The 24,328-nt window shown below is 35.2% G+C and overlaps 1 protein-coding gene across 1 annotated transcript in view; it reads left to right on the top strand.

Annotated features, from left to right (window-relative positions):
• Window positions 1-370: 370 nt before the first annotated feature.
• LOC132650823 (zinc finger protein 431-like) overlaps window positions 371-24,328 on the top strand; it is a gene marked incomplete at its 3' end in the record, with an annotated part of 190,065 nt that continues 166,107 nt past the window's right edge. The window contains exons 1-2 of the mRNA XM_060376137.1: window positions 371-878; window positions 1,091-1,151. Coding sequence (XP_060232120.1) covers window positions 845-878; window positions 1,091-1,151 — 95 coding nt within the window. The remainder of the gene's footprint in view (window positions 879-1,090; window positions 1,152-24,328) is intronic.

Below are 24,328 nucleotides of genomic sequence, written 5' to 3'. Positions count from 1 at the left end.
TTATTTTTTAATAGAAAAGTTTTAATCTTTATTTTAAACTATAGACTATACATAATTTAGAAAGGAAAGTGTACAAAACAATGATCAAAGAATAATTGTGTGTTGTATGCCTTTTCTTTTGTTTGGTTAATCAGAAATATGATGTTATCAGCTATGATTATTGTTGCTTGCCACTCACATTATAGTTATCCATCTATTCACTGTAGTCCACTTTCCCTTCCACAAATATATGAGCCCCCCTTTTCATATACTGATATGCCACATCTCTAAGCCCTGGTGAAAACATGATATTCAGTACCATGTAGTCTTTTGACTGATGTCACCCATCTTTTCACTGTTCCCTGATATCCACATCTCATTTGTTGCTAGATAAAATATGATGACTGTGTTTTTTCCTTCCACCTGTCTCATGACAGGGTTCTGACCTACTTGCTCAAGTAACTGAAGATGATTCATAGATCACTCAAGAACCCAACTAATGTCTAATTCATATTCATGCCTTACAAACTAATGAAACTCCTTTAACACAGGTTTCCAAAGCACGCCTTTGGTTTTCCTTATGATCTAACCTTTAGGCTTTTTCTTCTCCCCTCCTTCACCTGATGCACAGAACCCAACTATCTAACACTGGCACTTCTGTGTCAGAAAATAAATGGAAGCAGCACTAGAATTATATGATTCTATTGCCAATGAAGTATAAATTTATATTGTTGCCACTCTTTCTGTTGTACAAATGCATGGCATATTTTAGAATTCAGTGACCTTCAATGATGTGCATGTGAAATTCAGCCAAGAAGAGTGGGCTTTGCTGGAACCATCACAGAAACAACTCTACAAAGATGTGATGCTAGAGACCTGTAAAAACCTCACTGCTATAGGTAAGACAGCAAATTTTCTTTCACTTTTAAAATAAGGAGACAAGTCTTACTTTGTTATTGATCCTTTTCTATAATTCCAATTGAGAATGAGGAAGAATGAGGTGAATAAGTCAGGCATAGTTCTAAGGGTCATAGAAGATAGTGATTTAAGTTTTGCTTTAATAATAACATGATATTTCCAGTAATATATATTTTCTTGTACTCTATTTTAGGCTACAATTGGGAAGACCATACCATTGAAGAACATTTTCAAAGCTCTACAAGTAATAAAAGGTAACTTTATGTGCACACTCATACAGATATAAATCTTAAGAAATTTTAATGTGTCCTGAAAGTTTGTTTTTTGTTTCTTTGTTGGCTGCTTTTTATTTTCTGTTTTTGAAATAGTTTTTTTTTCTGTGTAGCTGTGGCTTAACTTAGACTTGCTTGTTAGTCCAGTGTGCTCTCAAAATCACACAGATCTGCCTGCTTCTGTCTCCACAAATGCTGGGATTAAAGGAATGTACCAGCATAGCTGTGTCCTGGAGGTTTTAAAGAAAAGCAACAGTGCAAAAAGAGCACTGCTTCTAAGTGTACTGATGTTCATTAAAATCTCACAATTCCATGTACCTCAATGTGAGGTATCTGATTTGTGTTTGCAAGGCACTCCCCTAAGATAGAAGAAAATAATATAATGTTGTAACAGAAAATGCCCTTTACATCATATAGACATTACAGCTACTGAGTTGAATTGCCAATCTGTTTAGTCTCATTCTATCTAGTCAGATATTGTAAGAGGTATACCCATTGAATAGGTGATCAGTATGTGTCCAAAACCTTCTGGTAAGCAAACATTTCATAGTACAACTAGTGTTACTCATATTCATGCAGTAACATTGTAAAGTTTAGTGAGAGGAGCAGCTTATGAGAGTCAAGAATATTGTTGTGGAGAAACCTTAATCCATATATGACATGTCTATGACGAACAAAAACAAACTGTGTTAATTCAATGTGGGAATCTTTTATTATTCTTGTAATTTAAATAGGTATATCATATGTCACAATGTTTCTAAGACACATGAGTATAGAGATATTGAAAGAAGCAGTGTACCTGTCTTTCTACAAGAACAGTTGATTTTGTAGAAATCCCCAATTTGAGCAGATTTGCTGAATGTGATAAATGGTTACTGTTAATTGGTTTTGCATGTAGTAACACTGTAAAGTTTAGTGAAAGGAGCAGCTTATGAGAGTCAAGAATATAATTGTGGAGAAACCTTAATCCCTATATGACATGTCTATGATGAACAACAACAGAAAAAAAAAGTGTTAATTCAATGTGGGAATCTTTTATTATTCTTGTAATTTAAATTGGTATATCATATGTCACAATGTTTATAAGACACATGAGCATAGAAATATTGAAAGAAGCAGTGTACCTGTGCTTCTCCAAGAATAATTAATTTTGTAAGAGTCCCCACTTTGAGTAGATTTTCTGAATGTGATAAAAGGTAACAGTTAATTGGTTTTGCAACTTCACTGAGAATTCATCAGCAAAGTCATACTGCTGAAAATACCTATGAATACTAGGAATTTGGAACTTCTTCTGCTTGTCCTGGCTCACTTTGTAAATGAAGTGTCATTCATACAGTACAAAAATTTGTGAAAAGGACTGCTGTGGTAAAACTCTGAATTCTTACAGTACTCTTCATATATATGAGAAAACCTGTTATAAAAAAAATGATGCCATAATAGTGAATCACATAACAAATGATCTTACCATCACAGGGATCTTCAAAAATACCCATAATGAAGGGAAAAAACATGAAAGTAAATAAAGTGATAAAACTTTAAAATTTTATTCTTCTTTGCCATTAGACTGAATTACAAAATTCATATAGATAAATATATTTATTAGTGTAATGCAATGACTGTGGTAAATCTTTCACATGTTCCAATTATCTTTGCAGGCATGAAAGCAGTCATATTGGAGAGAAACCTTCTAAATGCACTCTCTGTGGTAAAGCCTTCCCCTATACCACTGATCTCATATAGCATAAAAGAACACACACAGGAGAGAAGCCTTACAAATGTAATCAATGTCGTAAAGCCTTTGCAAAAAACAGGCATCTCATAAACAATAGAAGAACACATACTGGAGAGAAACCTTATGAATGTAACCAGTGTGGTAAAGCCTTTGCAAAGAAGAATAATCTCCTAAGGCATAAAAGAACACACACTGGAGAGAAACCTTATGAATGTAACCAGTGTGGTAAAGCCTTTGCACAAAACAGTCATCTCATACGGCATAAAAGAACACACACTGGAGAGAAACCTTCTGAATGTAACCAGTGTGGTAAAGCCTTTGCAGAAAACAGTACTTAAGCCATAAAAGAACACACACTGGAGAGAAACCTTATGAATGCAACCAGTGTGGTAAAGCCTTTGCACAAAACAGTAATCTCATACGGCATAAAAGAACACATACTGGAAAGAAACCTTATAAATATACTCAACATGATAAAGCCCTTGCACAACAGAGTAGTCTCTGAAAACATGAAAAAAACACACACTGGAGAGAAGCCTTCTGAGGTTAATTAGTGTGATAAAGCCTTTGCATGTAACAGTAATCTCCTAAGACAACAACACATTCTGCAGGGAAACCATATGAATATAAGTATGTGGCAAAGCCTTTGTACATAACATCTCCTAATACATAAAAGAACACATACTGGAAAGAAGCTGTCTGACTGTTACCAATGTAAAAAAAAAACTTTTGGACTTCAGAATCATCTTCACACTCATGAAAGAAATCCTAATGGATAGAAAGCCTGTGAGTGCTTTTAAACATGGTGAAACCATTCCACATTATAATCTTCATCATCTTGAAAGGATTCATACTGACAAGAAAACTTATGAATGTGTTAAAATGGTGAGGCCTTGCACAAATCTAGAGTCATCGTCATCATAAAAGTATCCTTACTGGAGAGGGATTCTGTGAGTATAAGCAATGTGGAAAGGTCTTTGTGTTCTTTGGTCCACTGAGATCCAACAGAACTGAAAAACTAGCTCAATTTGAAATGACCTCACTTTTCTGAAGGGGAAAGGGAATAGGGGCAATAGGAATGGAGGGTAGTACAGGGGGGAGAGAAGGGAGGGGGACTACAGTTGGAATTTAAAGTAAATAAACTTATTTTTAAAAAGAATACAATGAATGATGAATATCAATTACATGCAGCAGTATTATATAATAAGTTGTTTACGGAAGACTTCTTGATAATCCTGATTCTCAATATTTACTATTTTCAGTTGCCTCACTTTACACAAGAAACTTTTAGTCCAGTGGATGAATGTGTAGGGAATGGTGAACTAACACCAGCCAGGAAGTTCTCTGAGAGTATCACAACAGTGGTAGCCTGTAGAAGTTTCTTTGTGTACACATAACTATTGTTCCAGGGGTTCTATTGAAAAACATCACAACCCACACTGAATTTTGAGATATGAGGGAGGAGGCTTTCTTTTCCATGTATGACTCTGTTTCTGGATTAGATTTAGACATTGACACCACCAATCAAATTTGATAGATGGCCTTTGACACAGATCCCTGATAACTCTCCCCTCCCTTCAAATATAGGATAATTTGGTTCTGTGTCCTTGTTCTTATTCATATAATAGGAATGTGCTGTTTAATGCAAATTGGGCATCCTTGAATTGCCTAGCGTTAAACAATTATCTACACCTATGCTTGGAGCATCCCAGGCACTCCCCAAGGGATATAAGCCTCTGTTATCTGTTTTCTGGAATTAAAGTTGAACTTACTTTCTGAGGTGGTTCCCAGAGTGGCTGACCACTGTTATGCTTGCGGGCTTTCCAAGCTTTATACTACTCATCTTCTTCCCCTCATGCCTTCCTGGGCTGGTGGGAAACAGCCCTACAGGCAGCAAGAGAACCACATTGTTTGAAATGCCTGTGATAAAATGTCTCAGACTTCATAGCATTTCAAATTTCACATGTTTCTGGATGTGAGATGGTCAATCAAACAGTGTCTTGGAGTGGGACTCTTTAAAATGAGTTATACTTAGTGTTTAGTTCACTGTAAGGTTGTAGGCAAGCTTCATAGTATGAAATCTTCTAAAGTGAGTACAGTGGCCTATGGAAAATAAATAAGTGCAGGAATTTTATCTTTGTCTTTAATAGCTTAGTAGTGTTCTGATAACGTATTGTTGGATGGCAGAGGAAAGAAACTCCTTTTTGGGTGGACTAGGGAAAGGGGATGGGGGAAGATGGAGGGAGGGTCGGACAAGTAGGAGTTGACAGAGTGACCTTCAATCAGCATATATAATGAATAAATTGTGAAAAATAAAAACAATTAATAAAATAAAAAATAGTAAGAAAAACAAAACAAAAGAGCAAAAATTTGAGTCCAGTTTGGGTAACCACCCTCCTTCAAAGAAAAGAAAGAAGATATATACAAAGAAAAGAAAAACAGAATCTTTGTCTTTGCCACCTTTCTTCCCTGTGGGCTCACTTGGTAATCATTATCCAATGGAGAACATGCTTCTCTCTCTGAAGATTATGTTACCATAGAAGTAGGATTTGAACCTGGAACTAATGCCAGAGTTTCATAGTTAACATCTCAAGTCAAAACTACCTGCCATTTTCTCCCAGCAATCCTTCAGTCTATCCATGTTATCTGGTCCTCCAGACTAGCACAGCCCATGAAATACCCTGAATTCTCCTTCCCAGGGCCTGAGCTAACCTCACTCCCCTCTCACTCATCCATAGGCAAACTATTTTGGCTACCTGTTCCTGTCAAGAGCCATGCAGGAGCAACAGTAAAACAGCTGTAGAACTCATAGAATGTGGCTCCCTGTGAGCATAGGCATGATGAGTTTGTCTTGGAGAAGCATAATCCCAAGAACTGATTTTCCTGAGGACTTTGTGCTCTCATGTAGCATATCTCTGCTTGTTGCCCTTATGATGCCCATATACCTCATAACATGAGTTGTATGAAAACTCTAAGGAGGCTTCTAGCCCATCACTGGGCAATATCACTGGCATTTAAAATTAACAATGCTTGATCTCCTTTCACATGTTTACTGGAGCATATTAATGAATTAAACAGTGCCCTTGAAAGGAACCATAGATGTAGATTGTTAGCAATGACCATTATACTTAGAAAGAATTTGGAAAAATAGATTGTTTAACAAGGTCAGGGAAGATGTTTTTGCTAATGGCTCTGATGTAAAAAATCTTAGAGAACAATTTAAAGTTAAGAAAAGTACACTATTAATAGTAAAGCCATGGATGTTTTAAGGTTGATGAGCTGAAACAATAGCCCAAGGAAGCATTAGACCTTCAAACTGGGTCTAAAACTGAGACAGCATTTGATTCCCCTATATTTGTTTTTCCCCTTAGCTTCTTGATATGATTTAATAAAAATGATTAATGAGTAGATGCACACCCCTTTAAGATTTAAAGTACAGGTGCCATGGCAGTACCATGCCATTTTTTATTACTGTTGCGCTATAGTACTACTTGAGATCTCGGATGAAGATACCTCCAGAAAATCTTTTACTTTACAGGCATTCTTTTAAAATCAATTCTGTTTTTTTTGTTTTGTTTTGTTTTGTTTTGTTTTGTTTTGTTTTTCTATATGAAATTGAGAATTGTTCTTTCAAGGTCTGTAATGAGTTGTGCTGGTATTTTGATTGGAATTGCATTGAGTCTTTAGATTTCTTTTGGTAGAGTGGCCATTTTTACTATGTTAATCCTCCAATTCTGTAGTATGGACAATCTTCTGATATCTTCTTTGAAGTTCTTTTTTTTTTCATACAAGTTGTTCACTTGCTTGATTAGAGTCACACCAAGGTACTTTATGTTATTTGTGGCTTTTGTGAAAGGGTTTTGTTTCCCTAATTTCTTTCTGAGCCCATTTGTCTTTTGTATACAGGAGGACTTCAGTTTTTTTTTAAATTTAATTTTGTATCAAGCCATTTTGCTGAAGATGTTTATCAGCTGTAGAAGTTCCCTTGAAGTTTTAGGGATATTCATATATATACTATCACATCATCTGCAACACAAGCTGGACTTCTATGGAGAAAAGTGAACCCTCCTCTATTGCTGGTGGGAATATAAACTTGTACAACCACTTTGGAAATCAATCTGGTGCTTTCTCAGAAAATTATGAATAGTGGTACAGAATATTCAGTTATACCAACTGTGGGCATATATTCAGAAGATTATCAACCATACAACAAGGACATTTTCTCAACTCTACTCATAACAGCTTTATTGAAAATATCCAGAATCTGGAAACAACTTAGAGGCCCCCAAACCGTGGAATGGAAACAGAAATAGTGGCACATTTATACAATGCAATACTATTCAGCAATTAAAAACAAGGAAATCAGCAGGTAAATGGATGCAACTAGAAAAGATCACTCTGAGTGAGGTATCCAGAAGCAAAAAGATGCTCATGGTATATACTCACTTATATGTGGATATTAGTCATACACTATAGGATTAAAATACTAAAATCTATAGTCCTAAAGGATCTAAACAACAGGAAGTACCCTAAGGAAGATGCTTAATCCTCATTCAGAAGGGCAAATGGGATAGACATCGGTAATGGGGGAAAATAGGGAACAGGGAAGGAAACTAACACAGAGGGCCTCTGAAAGAATCTACATAGCAGGGTATTGAAGCAGATGGTTAGACTCATAGCCAAATTTTGTGCAGAAAGCATGGATTAATATGGAAGATTCAGGAGCTAAAAAGGCCTGGATGGGAGAGGTCCTCCACAAGGAGGCCAATTGAGCCAAAAAATTATGGGCCCAGGGGGTCTTGTTCCAACCAAGGACCATGCATGAAGAACACCTAGAACCCCTGCTCAGATGTAGCTCATAAGTATCTCAGTTTCCATGTGAGTTTCCTATTAATGGAAACAGGGGCTGTCTCTGACATGAATTCAGTGGAAGGCTCCTTGATCACCTACTACTGGAAGGTGCAGCCTTGCCAGGACTGCAAGGAGGAAGAAGGTGCAGTCATTCTTTGTAAGACTTGATAAGATAGGCTAGCATAATATAGTAGGGAAGTAGGACTTCCCTTATTAGTGGACTAGGAAAGACGGCATAGGTGTAGAAGAGGGAGGTAGGTTGTAACTGGTTGAAGATGAGGGAGGGGCTTACAGCCAGAAAACAGAGTAAATTGTAATAATCATTAAAAAAGAAAAAAATATTTTTTTTCCTGAGATGGCTGGACTCAGGCAACTGTCTCTTAAAAATAACTAGAAAGAATTATATTTTATCTCTACACATTTTCCTTTTTCCTATAATACTATATGTAATAAATATCCTTGATAAAATTCAGTGGTTTGTTATATATTCCTAGTATTATAATATTATAAAATATTTTAAAAATCAAATTTTGATATTTTAAGTCTGTAAAAATAGTTTATGAAAAAGTGGCTTGAATTTTCAAAAGAGCAAAGGATGATTACTCAAAACTCAGGAGGGTGAAAATGGAAGGAAAATTGATGGAAGAATAAATAATATATAAATAGATTAATATCTCTTACACAGTAATTATAACATTTGGTCATTGAGATTTAAAAAATATACACAGAATATTTCTCAAGTAAACAATGTAAGCTATTATTAGCTCTTATGCATGCATGCTGAAGTATTTCTTTATATTATTCCTCTTGTCACTGAATGTGTTCTTTGACAAGTCATGCCACTACACCCTGATGATCAGGCTCTAATACTGACTATTCAGTTCTTATTTCAGAGGACTGACTGCTTTTGGCCCAATTAGGACTGATGTCAAACAATGTTTGATTTCTGTGTCTAGCTCAGGTCATAACTTTTGATGATACATTTTGAGTTAATCCACAATTTCAAAATAAAATAATTGCCCTTCTTGAAATGTTAAATGTTCTCTCTCACTCTCTCACATACACATACACACATGCACACACATGCATGATACATGTAATAGCAGTTATTGCCACCCCAAGACTTGAAATTGAAAAAGCCAAAAGAGGGATATATGAGAGATTTTGTAGGAAGGGCAGAAAAAATGAGAAATAATGTGATTATATTAAAAATTCTCAAAAAACAAATGTGCATGTTTTCCATGAATAAAAAATTGAATAATATTATATTTTGCACTCATGTGATTCAGGACAATCAAGTCCATTCTATCTTAGCACATGGTAAGCTTTGCTTCAGTAAACATGAGTGTAGATGTGTGCTGGACCTGCCCAAGTCATCTGTTGTTTTCATATGGATAATGGTGGAACTCCTCATTCAGTGCGTACAGTACATACTCTCTTTTAAATTGACTCAAGAATTTTAGTATTTGTTTGTGTGAACATTATAAAATAAAGTTCCACTAAACTTCTTTTTTGGCCCACTTTCTTCTACTGTCTCCTTCCATCCTTTTACACAGAGATGCTGTCCAACCTGGATGATAAAGAGTGTTCAGTAAATGCAGCAGAAGAATGGACATTGTTGTCTAGTCCATTCTGTTAGTTCCTGTCTTTCTATTGGAGAAGTGAACATCCAAGTTGAGAGATTTCAATGAGCAATGTTTATTATTTCCTTTTATTTTGTAGTTATAGTGTGGGGTTTTTGCCTTCTGCTTTGATGCTTGGGATTATTCATTATTTGTGTTGTCTTGGGTGTGGTTAACACTTTAGATTGGAGTATTTCATTGATTGGCTTCTGTAGTGAAGTTTTACAGAGATACTGCTCATATTTGGTTTTATTATGCAGTATGTCTTTATTCCTCATTTATTATTGAAAGTTTACTGGATATAGGAATAAGGGTCCCTCAAAGATTATATATAATCTGACTCAGCCATTCTAGGTTTAGAATCTCTCTTGAGAGATCAGGAGTTATTCTAAAGAGCCTGACTTAAATGCAATTTACTATTTTCAACTTTTACTCTCCCTTCTTTGTTTAATATACTTTTCTTTACATTTAATGTTTTGATTTTATGTGCTGAGCACAATTTCTTTTCAGTACACTTTAATTGTTGTTCTATATACGTTTTGTACTTTCATAGGCTACCCCTTCTTCATCAGGTTAAGGATACATCCTTCTATTATTTTGCTGAAAATATTTTCTAGGATTTTGATGTTTTTTCTTCTTTTTCTATTTCTATTATTCATAAATTACTTTTTTGCACTTTTTAAATTTTCTGGATCTTTTGTGCATGGCTATTTAACATTTCTTTGGACACAATTGTTGTTGTTGTTGTTCTTCTTCTTCATCTTCTCATCCTTCTACTCCTCCTGCTTCTCTTCTTTCTCTAACTCCTCCTTCTTTTTCTTTCTTTTCATCCTCCCTTTCTCCTTTTTTTTTTTAAAAAAATAGTCACTTTACTCATATATTCATCCGGATTAAAGTTTTCCCTTCCTCTAATCTTGACAACTCTTTCCCATCTCCCATTCTATCCTGTCTAAATTCACCCTCATATTAAAAAAGGAGGGGTATAAGGTATAATAAGAAAATAAAATAGCAAAAAAACAAAAGCCAACATATCTGAGTAGGAAAAAAAAAAGAAAAAGAGCCCAAGTTGGGAAATGATGCAGACTTGTTCATATATGCAGGCATCTCATAAAATATTAAACTTGAAACAATAGAAGGTGGGCTAAAAAGATAGAATTGAAGGGGATTGGGAAAGAAAGGAAGAGGGCAATGAAAAGGTAACATGAGGAAAGACAGGTAAAATTAAGGGTCATTTGTTTGGTATAGTGGAAACCTAATGCAATAGAAACTTTCTAAAATATATATATAAGAAGCCAATATAAATGAAATCACCACACAAGACTTGAATACACACAGAGGACATGTAGCTTTAAAAACAGAAAAAAAAATCTTCAGCAAATTAAAATGAGAACTATGATAAAAAATTTTTTTAAATGCATGCCATAATTCTAGGACATGATAATCCAAACTTGCCAGTGAGGGAAATTTTTAGCCATCTACCTATTGGAATGTACTCTTAAAAATACAATTAAGAGTAGTCCCTTGGATAAAATGAGTGTCCCTTGGAGAAAACTACATTTTCATTTGCAAGCACTTATCAATTAGAGATAGGGCTAGGGACAGAACACTAAAGGCCTAGTGCATGCTGCCTCAGTCTCTCACAGTTTATCTATTCTATAGTCCTCTTAATTTATAGTGCTTTGTTCTTCGATATCCTCTTTCCTTTCTGGCTCTTACACTCTTCTGGCTGAATTACTGACGAGCCTGGAGGACATATTCTGAGGCCTCTCACTGACTGTCTATTTTCTCTATGGGTCTCTGAATTTGTCTCCATCAGATGCAGGATGACATTTTTTGATGGCTGAACAAGATACTGGTCTATGAGTATAGCAGAATGGTGTCAATGGTCATTTTATTACTTTTAGTAGAATGTAGTATTTGCTTTTTTCCTAGAACCTTGGGGTATGTAATTTATTTTTCTTGATCAATAATCCGGTGTCAGGTGTGGATTGCATCATATGAAGTGGGCCTTAAGTCAAACTATAGATTGGTATTTACTCCTACAACTCACACTAATATGTCTTACAGGTAGAACATTGTTAAAGTTCAAAAGTTTGGTAGCTGGGTTAGTGTTTATATTTCTCCTCTTGTAGTTGCAGAGTACTTCCCATATCAAAGTTGCTAGAATGTAAGTGTGAAGGTTCTATGTAGGCACAAGCTCTATCTATGTTCCATGTAGGTGTAAGTGTTGTCTCCAGCAATACTGCATTTCAGTCAATTTATGGAGAGCAGCCTATAGTCTTGGCAAAAGCCTGTATTGTTTTGGCATTACAATCACACTACTTTGGCCAATACCTCAGTTAAATATAAACTATTACCAGTACTGGATGCTTAATTTAGTGCCAAGAGATTTCCAGTTGGGACTTTCTCCTTGTGTGGTGATTTCATTTATATTGGCTTCAAAGTTTCTATTGCATTAGGTTTCCACTGTACCAAATAAATGACCCTTAATTTTACCCGTCTTTTTTCATGTTAACTTTTCATTGCCCTCTGCCTTTCTCAATCCCCTTCAATTTTATCTTTTTAGCCCACCTTCCATTTGTACCAAGTATTTTATTTCTCATTCCTATGGAGAAATCTCAGGCTTCCCTAACCTCCAGTTCTTAATCTGTATGTATCCCCTGCAGTATTATGTTCAGTTGCTTGCATATCATATATCTTGCAACTAATATATATGTAAAACAAATACATACCCTATTTCTCTTTTGGGGTCTAGGCTCTCTTACTCTCAGTTACCTGCAAATGTGCATTTACCTTCAGGTTTCATGATTTGATTATTTAAATGTCTGAGTAATATCTGATTATGTAAATACACTAGTACTATAACAAAAATAGAAATACACACTGGAAAAACATAAAATCTTTACCAATTATGCTGACCAAACTAGATGCCTATATATAGAAACATGAAAATAGATGCTTATTTTCACTCAAAAGTCACCTCCAAATGGATTAAAACCGCACCAAAGTTTATATACAGTTAAAGTCTTGAAGTCAGCACAGCTATTTGACAAAGATCCAGCACAGCTGAGCTGCATGTTACAATAGCCTTCATGCTATCTTTCAGGCTTGGTCCTGATCTCCACTTGCTACATGCTTAGAGGGTTTTCAATACATGTACAACCTGGGGACATTGGAGCAACGGGAATTTTTTTTCATGAATCATTTATGCCTTCACTCTGTGATACTGCTTCTAAGCTACCCCAGAAAAATCCTGAGCATACTGCTACTCTCATTTTAGGGGGAATATCAATTATTTGGCCCTACATGAATGTCTTCCTCATGGAAGTTGTAACTCACATAAAAATGGCAGATAACTCCTTATGAGACTTCAGCTCCAAGATAGTCTTGCAAAATCTACCCTTGTGTTTCCTCAAGAAGAAAATAATCAGAACAACATACTCTTAAAAAGGCAAACAAAGTTTCTAGAGCTAGGAGAGTTGATAGTATTTGATATTAAAAATACCTTGTACTTCTGTATCCTCACATGATTACTTGGCATATAAGATTAGGAGTTACATATGGTATGTTCTCAATGATTAGATAAAGATGTAAATGAATGGCTGGAGACATCTTCACATTACACTGGGGTCTATAATGTTGGACAAAGAATGTTTCATAAAAATGATTTTTACAGTGAGGTATTAGGGCCTCCTTTTCCTAGAAATATCAGCTTTCACGGTATCACTGTGGTGTTGTATGACCAAAATAATGAAAGAATACTTAAATTTAGCAATAAGTAAATTCTATAAAGATATGAGGTATAGACAGTACATTATGCCCAGAATTTAATAATAACTGTTGTTGCTTTGGCCTAAATTGTTTTTCTTGAGGCTGTCCATTAAAATATGACAATATAATTCTTGGGACAAAGCAATATGCCCACACTGGCTTGAATATTTTCTATCTATTGCTATTGAATCTGAGAATTCTTCCAACCTGAGAATGGGCTTTCAGGCTTTGGAAAATATGCCTCCAGATTCTCAAAAATGTCAGGTTATGGGATTGATGAAGAAAAATGATAGTAAAAGATAAGGTTTATCAATGATGACTAAATTTATGACCAAGAGACAGTTAAAACACGTGTCTGGGAACAAAAAAGATATCATCTATGTTTTAGAACAATGTGAATCTATCTGTTATTATTAAGTTCTGTCTAAATAAAGAAGCACTCTGACTGCCAGTCAATCAAGACTCTAAGTTTCTTTGGACAACCATGTCTGACTCATTTCTGCCCTGCCTTATCCTTCCCTTTTCTCTGGATACTATCAACTTCTGGGGCTGGTCCCCAGTCTTTTGCCACACTATTTCTTTTCTTTCACACTATGGTGAATACTCACAACTGAAGATCTAGAGCTATATGGTTCAGAGTAGATAGGAAATGTGAAATCTATTTTCTGGATTTGAGTTACCTAAATCAACATCGTCATTTATATTTCTATCTACTTATGTGCCTACCATTTCACTTATCTATATCAGTTGAAGGATATTTAGGTGTTCCCATTCTGTACCTATTGTGAACAGAATAGCAATGAGTATGGTTGAGAAATTTTTTTGAAGGAGTATGTTGAGTCCATTGTGCATATGTCAAGGAAAGTTAAAAGTGGTTCATATGGTAGATTTATTTTCATCATTTTGAGAATTCTGAACACTGATTTCTGCTATGGGTGTACAATTTTGCAAACTCCCTTTGCCAGAGATCCAGGTTTTTGCCTGTCCAACAGAAGATGTCAACTGTCAACCTAATTACTGTTTCCTCCAGAAAAACAGAATACTAAGGGAAAATATATAGTACTTGTATTATTTATCACAATTACTATTATGTAATTAAAATTTGAATACTTATATTGTCCATAAATTAAAAAGTAACATGTATAACTTACTAAAATGTGTTTTCAGAAGTAGTTTCTATTTTGAAATAGAGTGTATCTATATAACAATGCTTAAATGAAGGGCTCTTTTAATTATGGTTAGATATACACTTTATATAAACTTACTAAAAGTAGGGATAAATAATTTCATTTGAAGACACTAAGGTATTTTATTGTAGTCTGGTTATTGGACTTAATGATGGGTAAGTCATGGTGCTTGAGAAAGATCCCCAAAACTATAGCTGTGCTGACAGATAAGCACAGAGCCATGCAGGCCAGGACCAAGCCCAGAGGATCTTCAAAGGACAGGAAAGTCACTGCCATGGGCAGACACTTGTTTCTCTCAGGTTAAGGTACTCTTGAATTCAGCAAGGGATACATTCCTGCTGATCTGTGGGGAGAAAGTAAATCAACATCTCAACTCCTACAAGTCACTCCATGTTCATTCCATGAAGAAAGATTTCCAATGATATTGTATGCATCCTGTCACATTCTTTTTTACTATAGTGCCAAGAAGGACACTAAACATACATTATTTGTCATTTGAGGTAATGGTTGCCTAAGGTTTTTTTTTTTTTTTCTAGCTAGATCTATGATTAAAGATGTGAGTATTTTTGTATGTTTCTCAGTAAATTGTGTCTTATTTATGCTTCATTCTGTCACCCATGTTTATCATTAATTTTTACAATTTATTCACTTTCTATCCAAATTGTAGCCCCCTCTCTCATCTACTCTATGTCCCACTATCCCTCCCTCCTCCTCCCCTATCCTTCTCCTGTATTCCTCTGATAAGGAAGGTCCTATCAGACCCTAGCTTATCAAGTTCCATTAAGACTCCCTGTATCCTATTCATCTGTAGGCTGTCTAGGTGGTCCCACCAGGGAGAAGTGATCAAGAAGCAGGCAACCGATTTCAGAGACTGTCTCTTCTCCCCTTACTAGGAATCCCATATGGAGACTGAGCTGTCCATGGGCTACATCTGAGCAGGGGATGTAAGTCCTCTCATACTCTTTGGTTGATGCATCAGTCTCTGCACGGCCCCAGGACCCAGATATTTTTGGCTTTGTTGGTCTAATTGAATGACTCCTGTCCCCTTTAGGTCCTTCTATCTCCCACTTCTTCAATAAGACTTTTTGTGCTCTATACAAAAGTTTGTTGTGGGTCTCTCCATCTGCTTCAATCACCTGTTAAGTGGAGTCACTTAGTGCTCATCCTTGGCAGGCTCCTATCCTGTTCTCTCTCTTCTATGTGCTCTGGCATCTATCCTGTTTTCTTTCCTGAATGAGAATTAAGCATCTTCCCTATGTTTCTCCCTGTACTTTAGCTTTTTAAAGTCTGTAGATTTTAGTATGTCCAATCTATATTGTATGGGTAATGTCCACTTATAAGTGAATATATACCAAACATGTATTTCTGCTTCTGGGATACATCACTCAGGGTGATCTTTTTTAGTTCCATCCATTTGCCTGCAAATTTCATGATTTTCTTGTTTTTAATACCTCAGTATTATTTCCTTGTGTAAATGTACCACAATTTCTGTATCCATTCCCCCATTGAGGGACATCTAGTTTGAGTCCAGTTTCTGGCTATTATGAATAAAGCTGTTACAGTCATAGTTGAGCAAATACCCTTGCTGTATGGTTGAGCATCTTTCTGATATATGCCTAGAAGTTTTTTAGCTGAGTCTTGGAGTAGCAGTATTCCCAGTTTTCTGAGAAAGCACAAGACTGATTTTCGAAGCAACTGTACAAGTTTAGATTTTCACCAGCAATGGAGGAAGGCTCTCCTTTCTGCACAGCTTCCCCAGCATGTGTTTTCCCTTGAGTTTTTGATCTTAGCCATTCTGATGGGTGTGAGGTGGAATCTCAGAGCCATTTTGATTTTCATTTCTCAAATTTTTAAGGACGTTGAGCATTTTTAAGTGTTTCTACACCATTCAATATTCCTCTGTTGAGAATTTCTCTTTATCTCTGTACCCAATTTTTAATTGGATTATTTGATTTGTTGGGTTCTTTATATATTCTGGATATTAGCCTTCTGTCAGATGCAGAGTTGGTGAAGATCCTTTCACAGTCTGTAAGCCATCATTTTGTTCTGCTGACAATGTCCTTTGGTTTAGAGAAGATTTTCAGTTTCATGAGGTCCCATTTATTGATTGTTGATCTTAGAGCCTGTGCTGCTGGTGTTCTGTTCAGGAAGTTGTCTCCTGTTCCAATGTGTTCAAGGCTCTTCCTCAATTTTTTAAATAACAGATTAAGAGTGTTAGTTTTATGTAGAGTTATTTGGTCCACAAAGACTTTGCTTTTGTGCAGGGTGATGAGTATTGATCTATTTCTATCTTTCTATATGTGGACATCCAGTTAGACAAGCACCATTGGTTGAAGATGTTCTTTTTTCCATTGAATGGTTTTGGCTTCTTTGTCAAAAATCGGTTGTTGTAGGTATGTGGGCTTATTTCTGGGTGTTTGATTCAATTCCACTGATCCACCAGTATGTTTCTATGAAAGTACCACATCGTTTTTACTGTTTCTCTGTAGCACAGCTTGAGATCCAGGATGGAGATACCTCCAGAAGTTTTTTATTGTACTGGATTCTTTTAACTATTCTGGCTTTTTTGTGTTTTATGTGATGTTGACAATTGTTCTTTCAAGGTCTGTAAAGAACTGTGTTGGTATTTTGATGGGAATTGCATTGAATCTCTACATTTCTTTTGATAGGATGGCCATTTTGCTGTTATTCCTACTGATCCATGACTATGGGGGATCATTCCATTTTATGATATCTTCTTCAATTTCTTTCTTCAAAGACTTGAAGTTTTTTTATACAGATTTCTCACTTGCTTGGTTAGAGTCACACCAGTGCACTTTATGTTATTTGTGGCTATTGCAAGGTTGTTGTTGTTTTTTTCCTAATTTCTTTCTCAGCCCTCTTGTCTTTTATATACAAGAGGGTTTCAGATATTTTTTAGTAACTTTAAAATGTATCCAGCCACTTTGCTGAAGTGTTTATCAGCTGTAGTAATTATATGGTAGAATTTTTAGGGTCACTCATGTGTACTTATCATATCATCTGTGAATAGTGATACTTTGACTTCTTCCTTTCTGCTTTGTATCCCCTTCATTTCCTTTAGTTGTTTTACTCCTCTAGCTAGAACTTCCAGTACTATGTTGAAGAGAAAGGAGAGAGTGAGCAAACTTGACTTGTCTCTGATTTCAGTGGGACTGAATTAAATTGCTTTCCATTTAGTTTGATGTTTGCTATAGGCTTGTTGTATATTATCTTTACTGTGTTTAGGTATGTGTCTTTTATCTCTGATATTTCCAAGACTTTAACCATCAAGTCTTGGTTATGGTTATAAAGTCATAAATCCAACTGAGCTTGGATATATGAAATTGTTTCAGCATCTATTGAGATGATCATGTGTTTTTTTTTCTTTTTCAATTTGTTTATAGATTTCTTTATATTGTACCTCCCCTGCATGCCTAGGATTGAAGCCTACTTTGTCATGGTAGATGAGATCTTTGATGTTTTCTTGGATTCATTCTGCGAGTATTTTATTGAGTGTTTTTGTTTCAATATTCATAAGAGAGAATGGTCTGAAATTATCTTTCTTGGTGTATCCCTGTCATTAATTAGCTTTTGTGAGGTTTAGGTATCAAGGTGAATGTGGCTTCATCAAATGAGTTTGGTAATGCTCCTTCTTTTTCTGTTTTGTGAAATTATTTGAAGAGTATTGGCGTTACCTCTTCTTTGAAGGTCTGGTAGAATCCTTTGCTGAATCCATGAGGCTCTGGGCTTTTGTTGGCAAGGAGATTTTTGATGACTACTTCTATTTCATTAAGGCATATAGGTCTATTAATTTAGTTAGCTGATCCATATTTAACTTTGATTAGTGGAATCTAACAAGAAAATATTTCATTTCATTTAGATTTTCAAATTTTGTGGCATATAGACTTTTAAGGTAAAACCTAATGATTTTTTTAATTTCCTCAGTGTCTGTAATTATACCCCCTTTTATTTTCTGATTTTGCTGATTTGTATAGTGTCTCCCTGTGTTTTAGTTATTTAGGCTAACGATTTGTCTATCTTTGTCATTTTTTCCAAGAACCTGCTCTTGCTTTTGTTTATTCTTTGAATTGTTTTCTTTGTTTCTTATTTATTGATTTCTGCCCTAAGTTTGATTATTTATACTCCTCTTGTGTATGTCTGCTTCCTTTTGACTAGGTCTTTCACATGTGTTGTTATGTTGATTTGAGATGCTTCAGACTTTTTTATGAAGACACTTAATTCTATGAACTTTCCTCTTAGAATTACTTTCATTATGTCTCATTAGTTTAGGGAAGTTGTGCCTTCATTTGTGTTAAATTCTAGAAAGTCTAATTAGTTTATTTCTTCCATAATCCAGCTGTCATTCAGTAGAATTCAGTTTCCTTGCATATACAGGCTGTTTACACTTTTTTGTTACTATTGAGGTCTAGTTTTAGACCATGTTGTTCTAATATGATACAAGAGATTATATTGGTATAATATTCTTTTTTGGAATGTATACAATTTGCCCCTGTTCATTCAAATGGTGATTTCTCTCCTCTGTTGTCTGGTTTCAATCCAGATACTGCATTGTGATACTTTTTATAGGCATCACCTGTCTCAAGTTTGCATAAACATGCCACCATTTGTTCTCTATATTGTCAATTAAAACAACCAGCCCCAATACTGAGCAATGGAGAGGACAGGGTGAGACATCCTAGTCCAGAGTGGGAGGAAGAGGAAGGAGGCAGGAAAGGAGAAGAGGAGAATCTGCAGGAGAGGTCTTGTCACCACATGCAGAAATGAACTCGAACTACGATATCACTAAAAGCAAGTATGTTGGGTGAATCTGAATGGTAGGAAACTCCGTGGGCTTAGAGGTTTAGGATGGAGTAACTGTTGGCCAGCATTGTGCTCTAAGTTAATTAAATAAATTCTAGTCTCTGTGTGGTGATTTGGTTATACAGCTGTTTAGGAATAACCAATACTTAACTAAAAGATTTATCAATAGTAAATATTTATAACCTACAACAAATGGCACACAACTAAGCTAAGTATCTACACCCTTTAAATCCAACTTTAATATAATTTAGTGGGGGAGAGGAATAAGCTCCCAGCGATACAACCCAAACTTTAAACCTAAAAACTCCCAAATAAATTACTGGCTCTTTAAAACAGACTCTTAGACGAGCCTCAGAGCAAAAGACAGCCTACTTTGGGCAGAACTGAGACTGTACAAAACTGGCTGCCATTACATTCTAACAGGATGAGAGAAACATTAAAACAGACTTCTCAGAGCTTGGCTGATAATCTCTTCTATGATTTTAAGACAGAAATAAAGAAAGTTTAGAAATTATGACTATGGTTACATTCATATTCTTCTATTTAACTTTAATAATTGATTTAGCCTTTTATGTGTTCTCAAAGGCAAAGGCTTTAGAAAAGATACTGGAACAACACAAAAAACAAGTAGAACAATATAAAGGAAAAAATGAAGGTTGAAAACAGGACATAAAACAAGAGACAGAAAAACTTACAGAACATAAGAAATAACAGGAAAATAGGTCGGAGGTTTTAGAAAAGATAATGGAAAACACAAACAACTAGAACACTATAAAGAAAAAAATTAAAAGTTAGAAGAGAGGCATAGAACAAAAGATTGAAGAGATTATTGAACAAAACAAACAACAGAGAGATAGTTGTGAAATATGGGTACAGACCTTAAAAAATAGTTCAGAATACTAAGTAAAGAAAATACTCAGGCAGAGGCAAAAGATAATAGTAAAAAAAGTCAAACAAAGGTGGTTAGAAAACAAACATTAGCTTATCCAGTCAGTGTACAACAGAGACCAGCAGAAGATGATCACCCACAGGATTACCATGAGGCTGAATGGCATCCTGTGGAAGTGCTAGACCTGAGAAAATTTAAAGAAAGTGTCACCAATTTTGGAATGCATTCAGCATTTGTAAAACAAATGCTGACTTCCTTGCCAATCAGTAGAGTAATCCCAAAGGACTGGGAGGATATGGTAAAGGCAATAAAAGAACCTGAGCCATATTTACAATTGCTATCATGGTGAAGAGAAAAGCCTAGAGAGATAACATACAAAAATAGAGCCAGGGCTCTGTTTAAGGAACAACTGCTTGGTGATGGCCAATAGGCTGACACAGAGATACAAGCTGTATATAATGAAGAAACCTTAGCATGATGTCACTTAGCAGCCTTAAATACCTGGGACAAGGTTGAGGAATCAGGAAAAAGGCTTGAGCCATTCTCTCAGGTCATACAAGCTCCAAGTGAAATATTCATTAACGTTTTACAAAGATTGACCTCAGCTGGGGATACAGGTATATCAGATCCACTAGCTAGAAAAGCACTAATAGAATCTTTAGCTTTTGAAAATGCAAAAGATTTTTGAATGCAAAGAGGTAATACAGCCATTAAAAGCAAGGTGTGCACAAATAGATGAATGGGTTATAAATAGGATTGACATCAGACCTCAATCACCAAATTTGGCCTTGATAGGAGAAGATACCCCTAAAGACATTTTGATGGGCAGGGTTGTTGCAAATGGAGTTACCAGAAAAAAAATAAACAAAATAATTCAAAAAGGGAGCCTATACTTCCTAGAATATGTACAGAGTAAGTATGATTTGGAGCTTAAATATCACACAAATGACCTCTAGCTTAATTTTCCATGAAGTCTGTTGTCCTATGATATAGACTTCCTCTGTCTGCATTATTCTCAACACTATGATTTTCTAGGTCTTACAAGAACAGCTGATGAAGCTCTGTATACAGTTTTCTAATGCTTTTGACATCTTAAATCATGATGTTTATGTTTTCCATAAAAAGAGAACATGCCAAGGTTCTGTCCAGCAGTGAAATCAGTCTTTGCATATAATTTTTGTTCCAATTTGCCATTTTGTTGCTGTGACTAAATCCCCTAACCAAAAGCATGTCAGCTCATGAATGGGTTTATTCATTTAGTTTGGTACTGTCAGATCACAGTCCATCATTTTGGGAGCTTAGCATAGGCAAAGCCTATAAAAAGCAAACCTGTCTGAAAAGAAAAGAAAACAATAGTAAAAAAAAAAAAAAAAAAAAAAAAAAGAAAGAAAGAAAGATGAAATAGCTAAATGTGTCAAAGAAAATGTTAAATCTAAAAGTTCCCTACCACAAAATATCCAGGAACTCTGGGACATTATGAAAAGACAAAACATGCTAATGATCAGATTAACAGAAGAAGGATGAGATCAAAGGTGCGCATGATATTTTCAACAAAATCATACAAGAAAAATTTCTTAACCTAAATGTCTATCAAGGCAAAAGAAGCATACAAAACACCAAAGAGACTGGAACAGAAAAGAAATTCCTCTTACCACAGAATAATCAAAACTCTATACATACAGCACAAAGAAAGAATAGGAAAAGCTTCAACAGAAAAAAAAAATAAAATAAAATAAAACAGACCACACTAACCAACCAATCAAATAGACAAACAAAAAACAACCAAGAAATAAATAAAGGCAGATCTTTGAAATTAATCTTGTATTCTCAGTAAAGATGCTGGAAGTTGAAGGGCTTAAACAGTATGCTTCTGACTCTTAATAAACTACAGAAGCCAACACAAATTATTAAGCATGCCCAGAGACTTTCAATCAGCAAATGGAAAAAATAAGATGCTTCATGATAAGGTCAAATTTAAACATATGTATCTATAAATGTAGCCCAACACAGGGTGCTAAATCAACCAACACCACCACCAAAATACCAGGATTTACAATCACTGTTTGTTGATATCTCTTAATACCTTTCACCAAAATTCACCAATAAGAAGACACAGGTTCACAAAATGGATGATAAAACAGAATCCATCCTTCTTCTAAATACAACAAAAACAGCTTCACATCAATCATAGACAGTATCTCAAGGTAAAGGGTTGGAAAAAGATATTCCAAATTAATGGACTGAAGTATCAAGCTGGTATAGCAATTTTAATATCTAACAAAACAGACTTCTAACAAAAACTAATCAAAAGATGGCAAAGTACAATACATATTCAAAGATATCCAGCAAAATAACATTTCAATACTTAACATCTATGCCCCAAACATAAGAGCACCCAATTTATAAAAGAAACACTTCTGCAGCTTGCATCACATCCTGGCCCTGATGAACGGATAGGGGAAGACTTCAATACACCACTCACACCAAAGACAGGTCCTCCAGCCCAAACAGAACAGAGAAATATTCCAGCTAACTAACATCAAAACTAAATATACCCAAATAATGTTTACAGAACATTCCACCAAACAAAAAGATTATTCCCTCTTCTCAGAAACTCATATACTGTTCTCAAAAATTGATGAAATACTTGAACAGTGGAAGTATCAAAAGATATAAGAAACTAGAAATAACCTCCTGCATCCTATCTGACCACTATGGTTTAAAGCAGGACATCATCGGTAATAAAAACAGTAGAAAGCTTACAAACTCATGGGAATTGAACAACTCTCTACTGAATAAAAAATGGATCAAGACTGATATAAATAAATTAAAGACTTTCTAGAAGTCAATGAAATGAATACACAACATATCAAAACTCACAGTACACAATGGAAGTGTTGACGAGAAGACAGGCCATAGCACTATTTTTTCCATTCAGAAAAAAAAAAATCAGAGTGATCTCTTACTAGCAACTTAACACCACACTTAAATACTCTAGAACAAAGAAAGTAAGCATAAGCAAAAGGAGTAGACACTGAAAAACTATTGAACGGTGTCTTCACTGGTAAAACCGAATGTTTCCACAGGAAAAAAAATGATGGATCCTATCAAAATTGATATTGATTAGATTTGAATAGTAGAGATCTCCTGACTAAGCAGAGGTAACGGTTCATCAGACAGTGTGTTCATTCAGTCCAAACTAACTTAATAAAGACTAAAGCTTTTTTTTCTTAAATAAAAAAGGATGCATTTGTTGTTTCATATTAAAAACAGGTAAGAGGTTTAAAATGTTTTAAGTAAATTGAAAGGTATAAACTTGTTTGAGTTGGAATAATTTGGAGTGAATAGAACATATTTGAGCAGCATGGTGATAGACCATGCATTTAATCCCAGCAGAGACAAGCAGTTCTCTATTAATTAGTAGTTTTCTAAATTCAGGAGTTACAATGACAGGGTGTTGGTGGTTCACAGCCTTAATCCCAGCATTTCGGAGGCACATGCCTTTTACATATGGCCTGGGAGGCAGAGGCAGGCACATAGGATTTACAGTGATTTTATTTAAAAGCTGCTTTTAAAAAGCAGGCTGAAAATCAAAATGAATGCCTTTTATTATCTAGAAATAAATGCACTTTAAGGTATATTTGTAAACAGTGAAAGAGTTTTTTAAACTTAATTGAGATATTATACTTTTTTCTATTTCCAAAAACCATTTTGCTCTATAAAAGATATAATATGCCTAAAACGTACAACCCTCACCCCTGAATTAGGGATGGGGCAGGGTTTTGATTTAATCTTTTCAGGAGAATAAAATCATCCAACTAAAGAATATGGAGACCACTGGACACATGAAACTTCTTAAGAAAATGACAGATCACCAAAAGAAAATGTCAAAAGAGAAGGAATAAACTGGCCAAATGGTATCACTCACCTTCATGTTGTCTCTTCTGCCTTCTACAGACATAAGGGCAAATTGCCTTTATGTGATTGCTAAAGAACAATCCAAAATCTCTATCTCATATCAGAAAAGCCACCTGGTAAGAAACAGAGGAAAACAGAAAAATAAGGGATGATTCTATTGTCACGAATCTCATAATCTTCTGGCATGATGTGACTTCTGTACTTAACACAAAGTTCAATAATCAATAATGTGTACAGTGTTTGTGAAAGAATGAGGAGGTGAGAAAAAAAGCCAAAAACATAAGCCTAAAATATAGCCAAGTTTACATGAAAAGACCTAAGGAAACTCTAGCATGAAAAAAATGTGCACTGGACCAGAGATACCTTTG

Source organism: Meriones unguiculatus (genome assembly GCF_030254825.1).
Source record: "Meriones unguiculatus strain TT.TT164.6M chromosome 13 unlocalized genomic scaffold, Bangor_MerUng_6.1 Chr13_unordered_Scaffold_33, whole genome shotgun sequence".
In the NCBI taxonomy this organism is placed as follows: domain Eukaryota; kingdom Metazoa; phylum Chordata; class Mammalia; order Rodentia; family Muridae; genus Meriones; species Meriones unguiculatus.
This window is presented reverse-complemented; position numbering and strand designations above follow the sequence as displayed.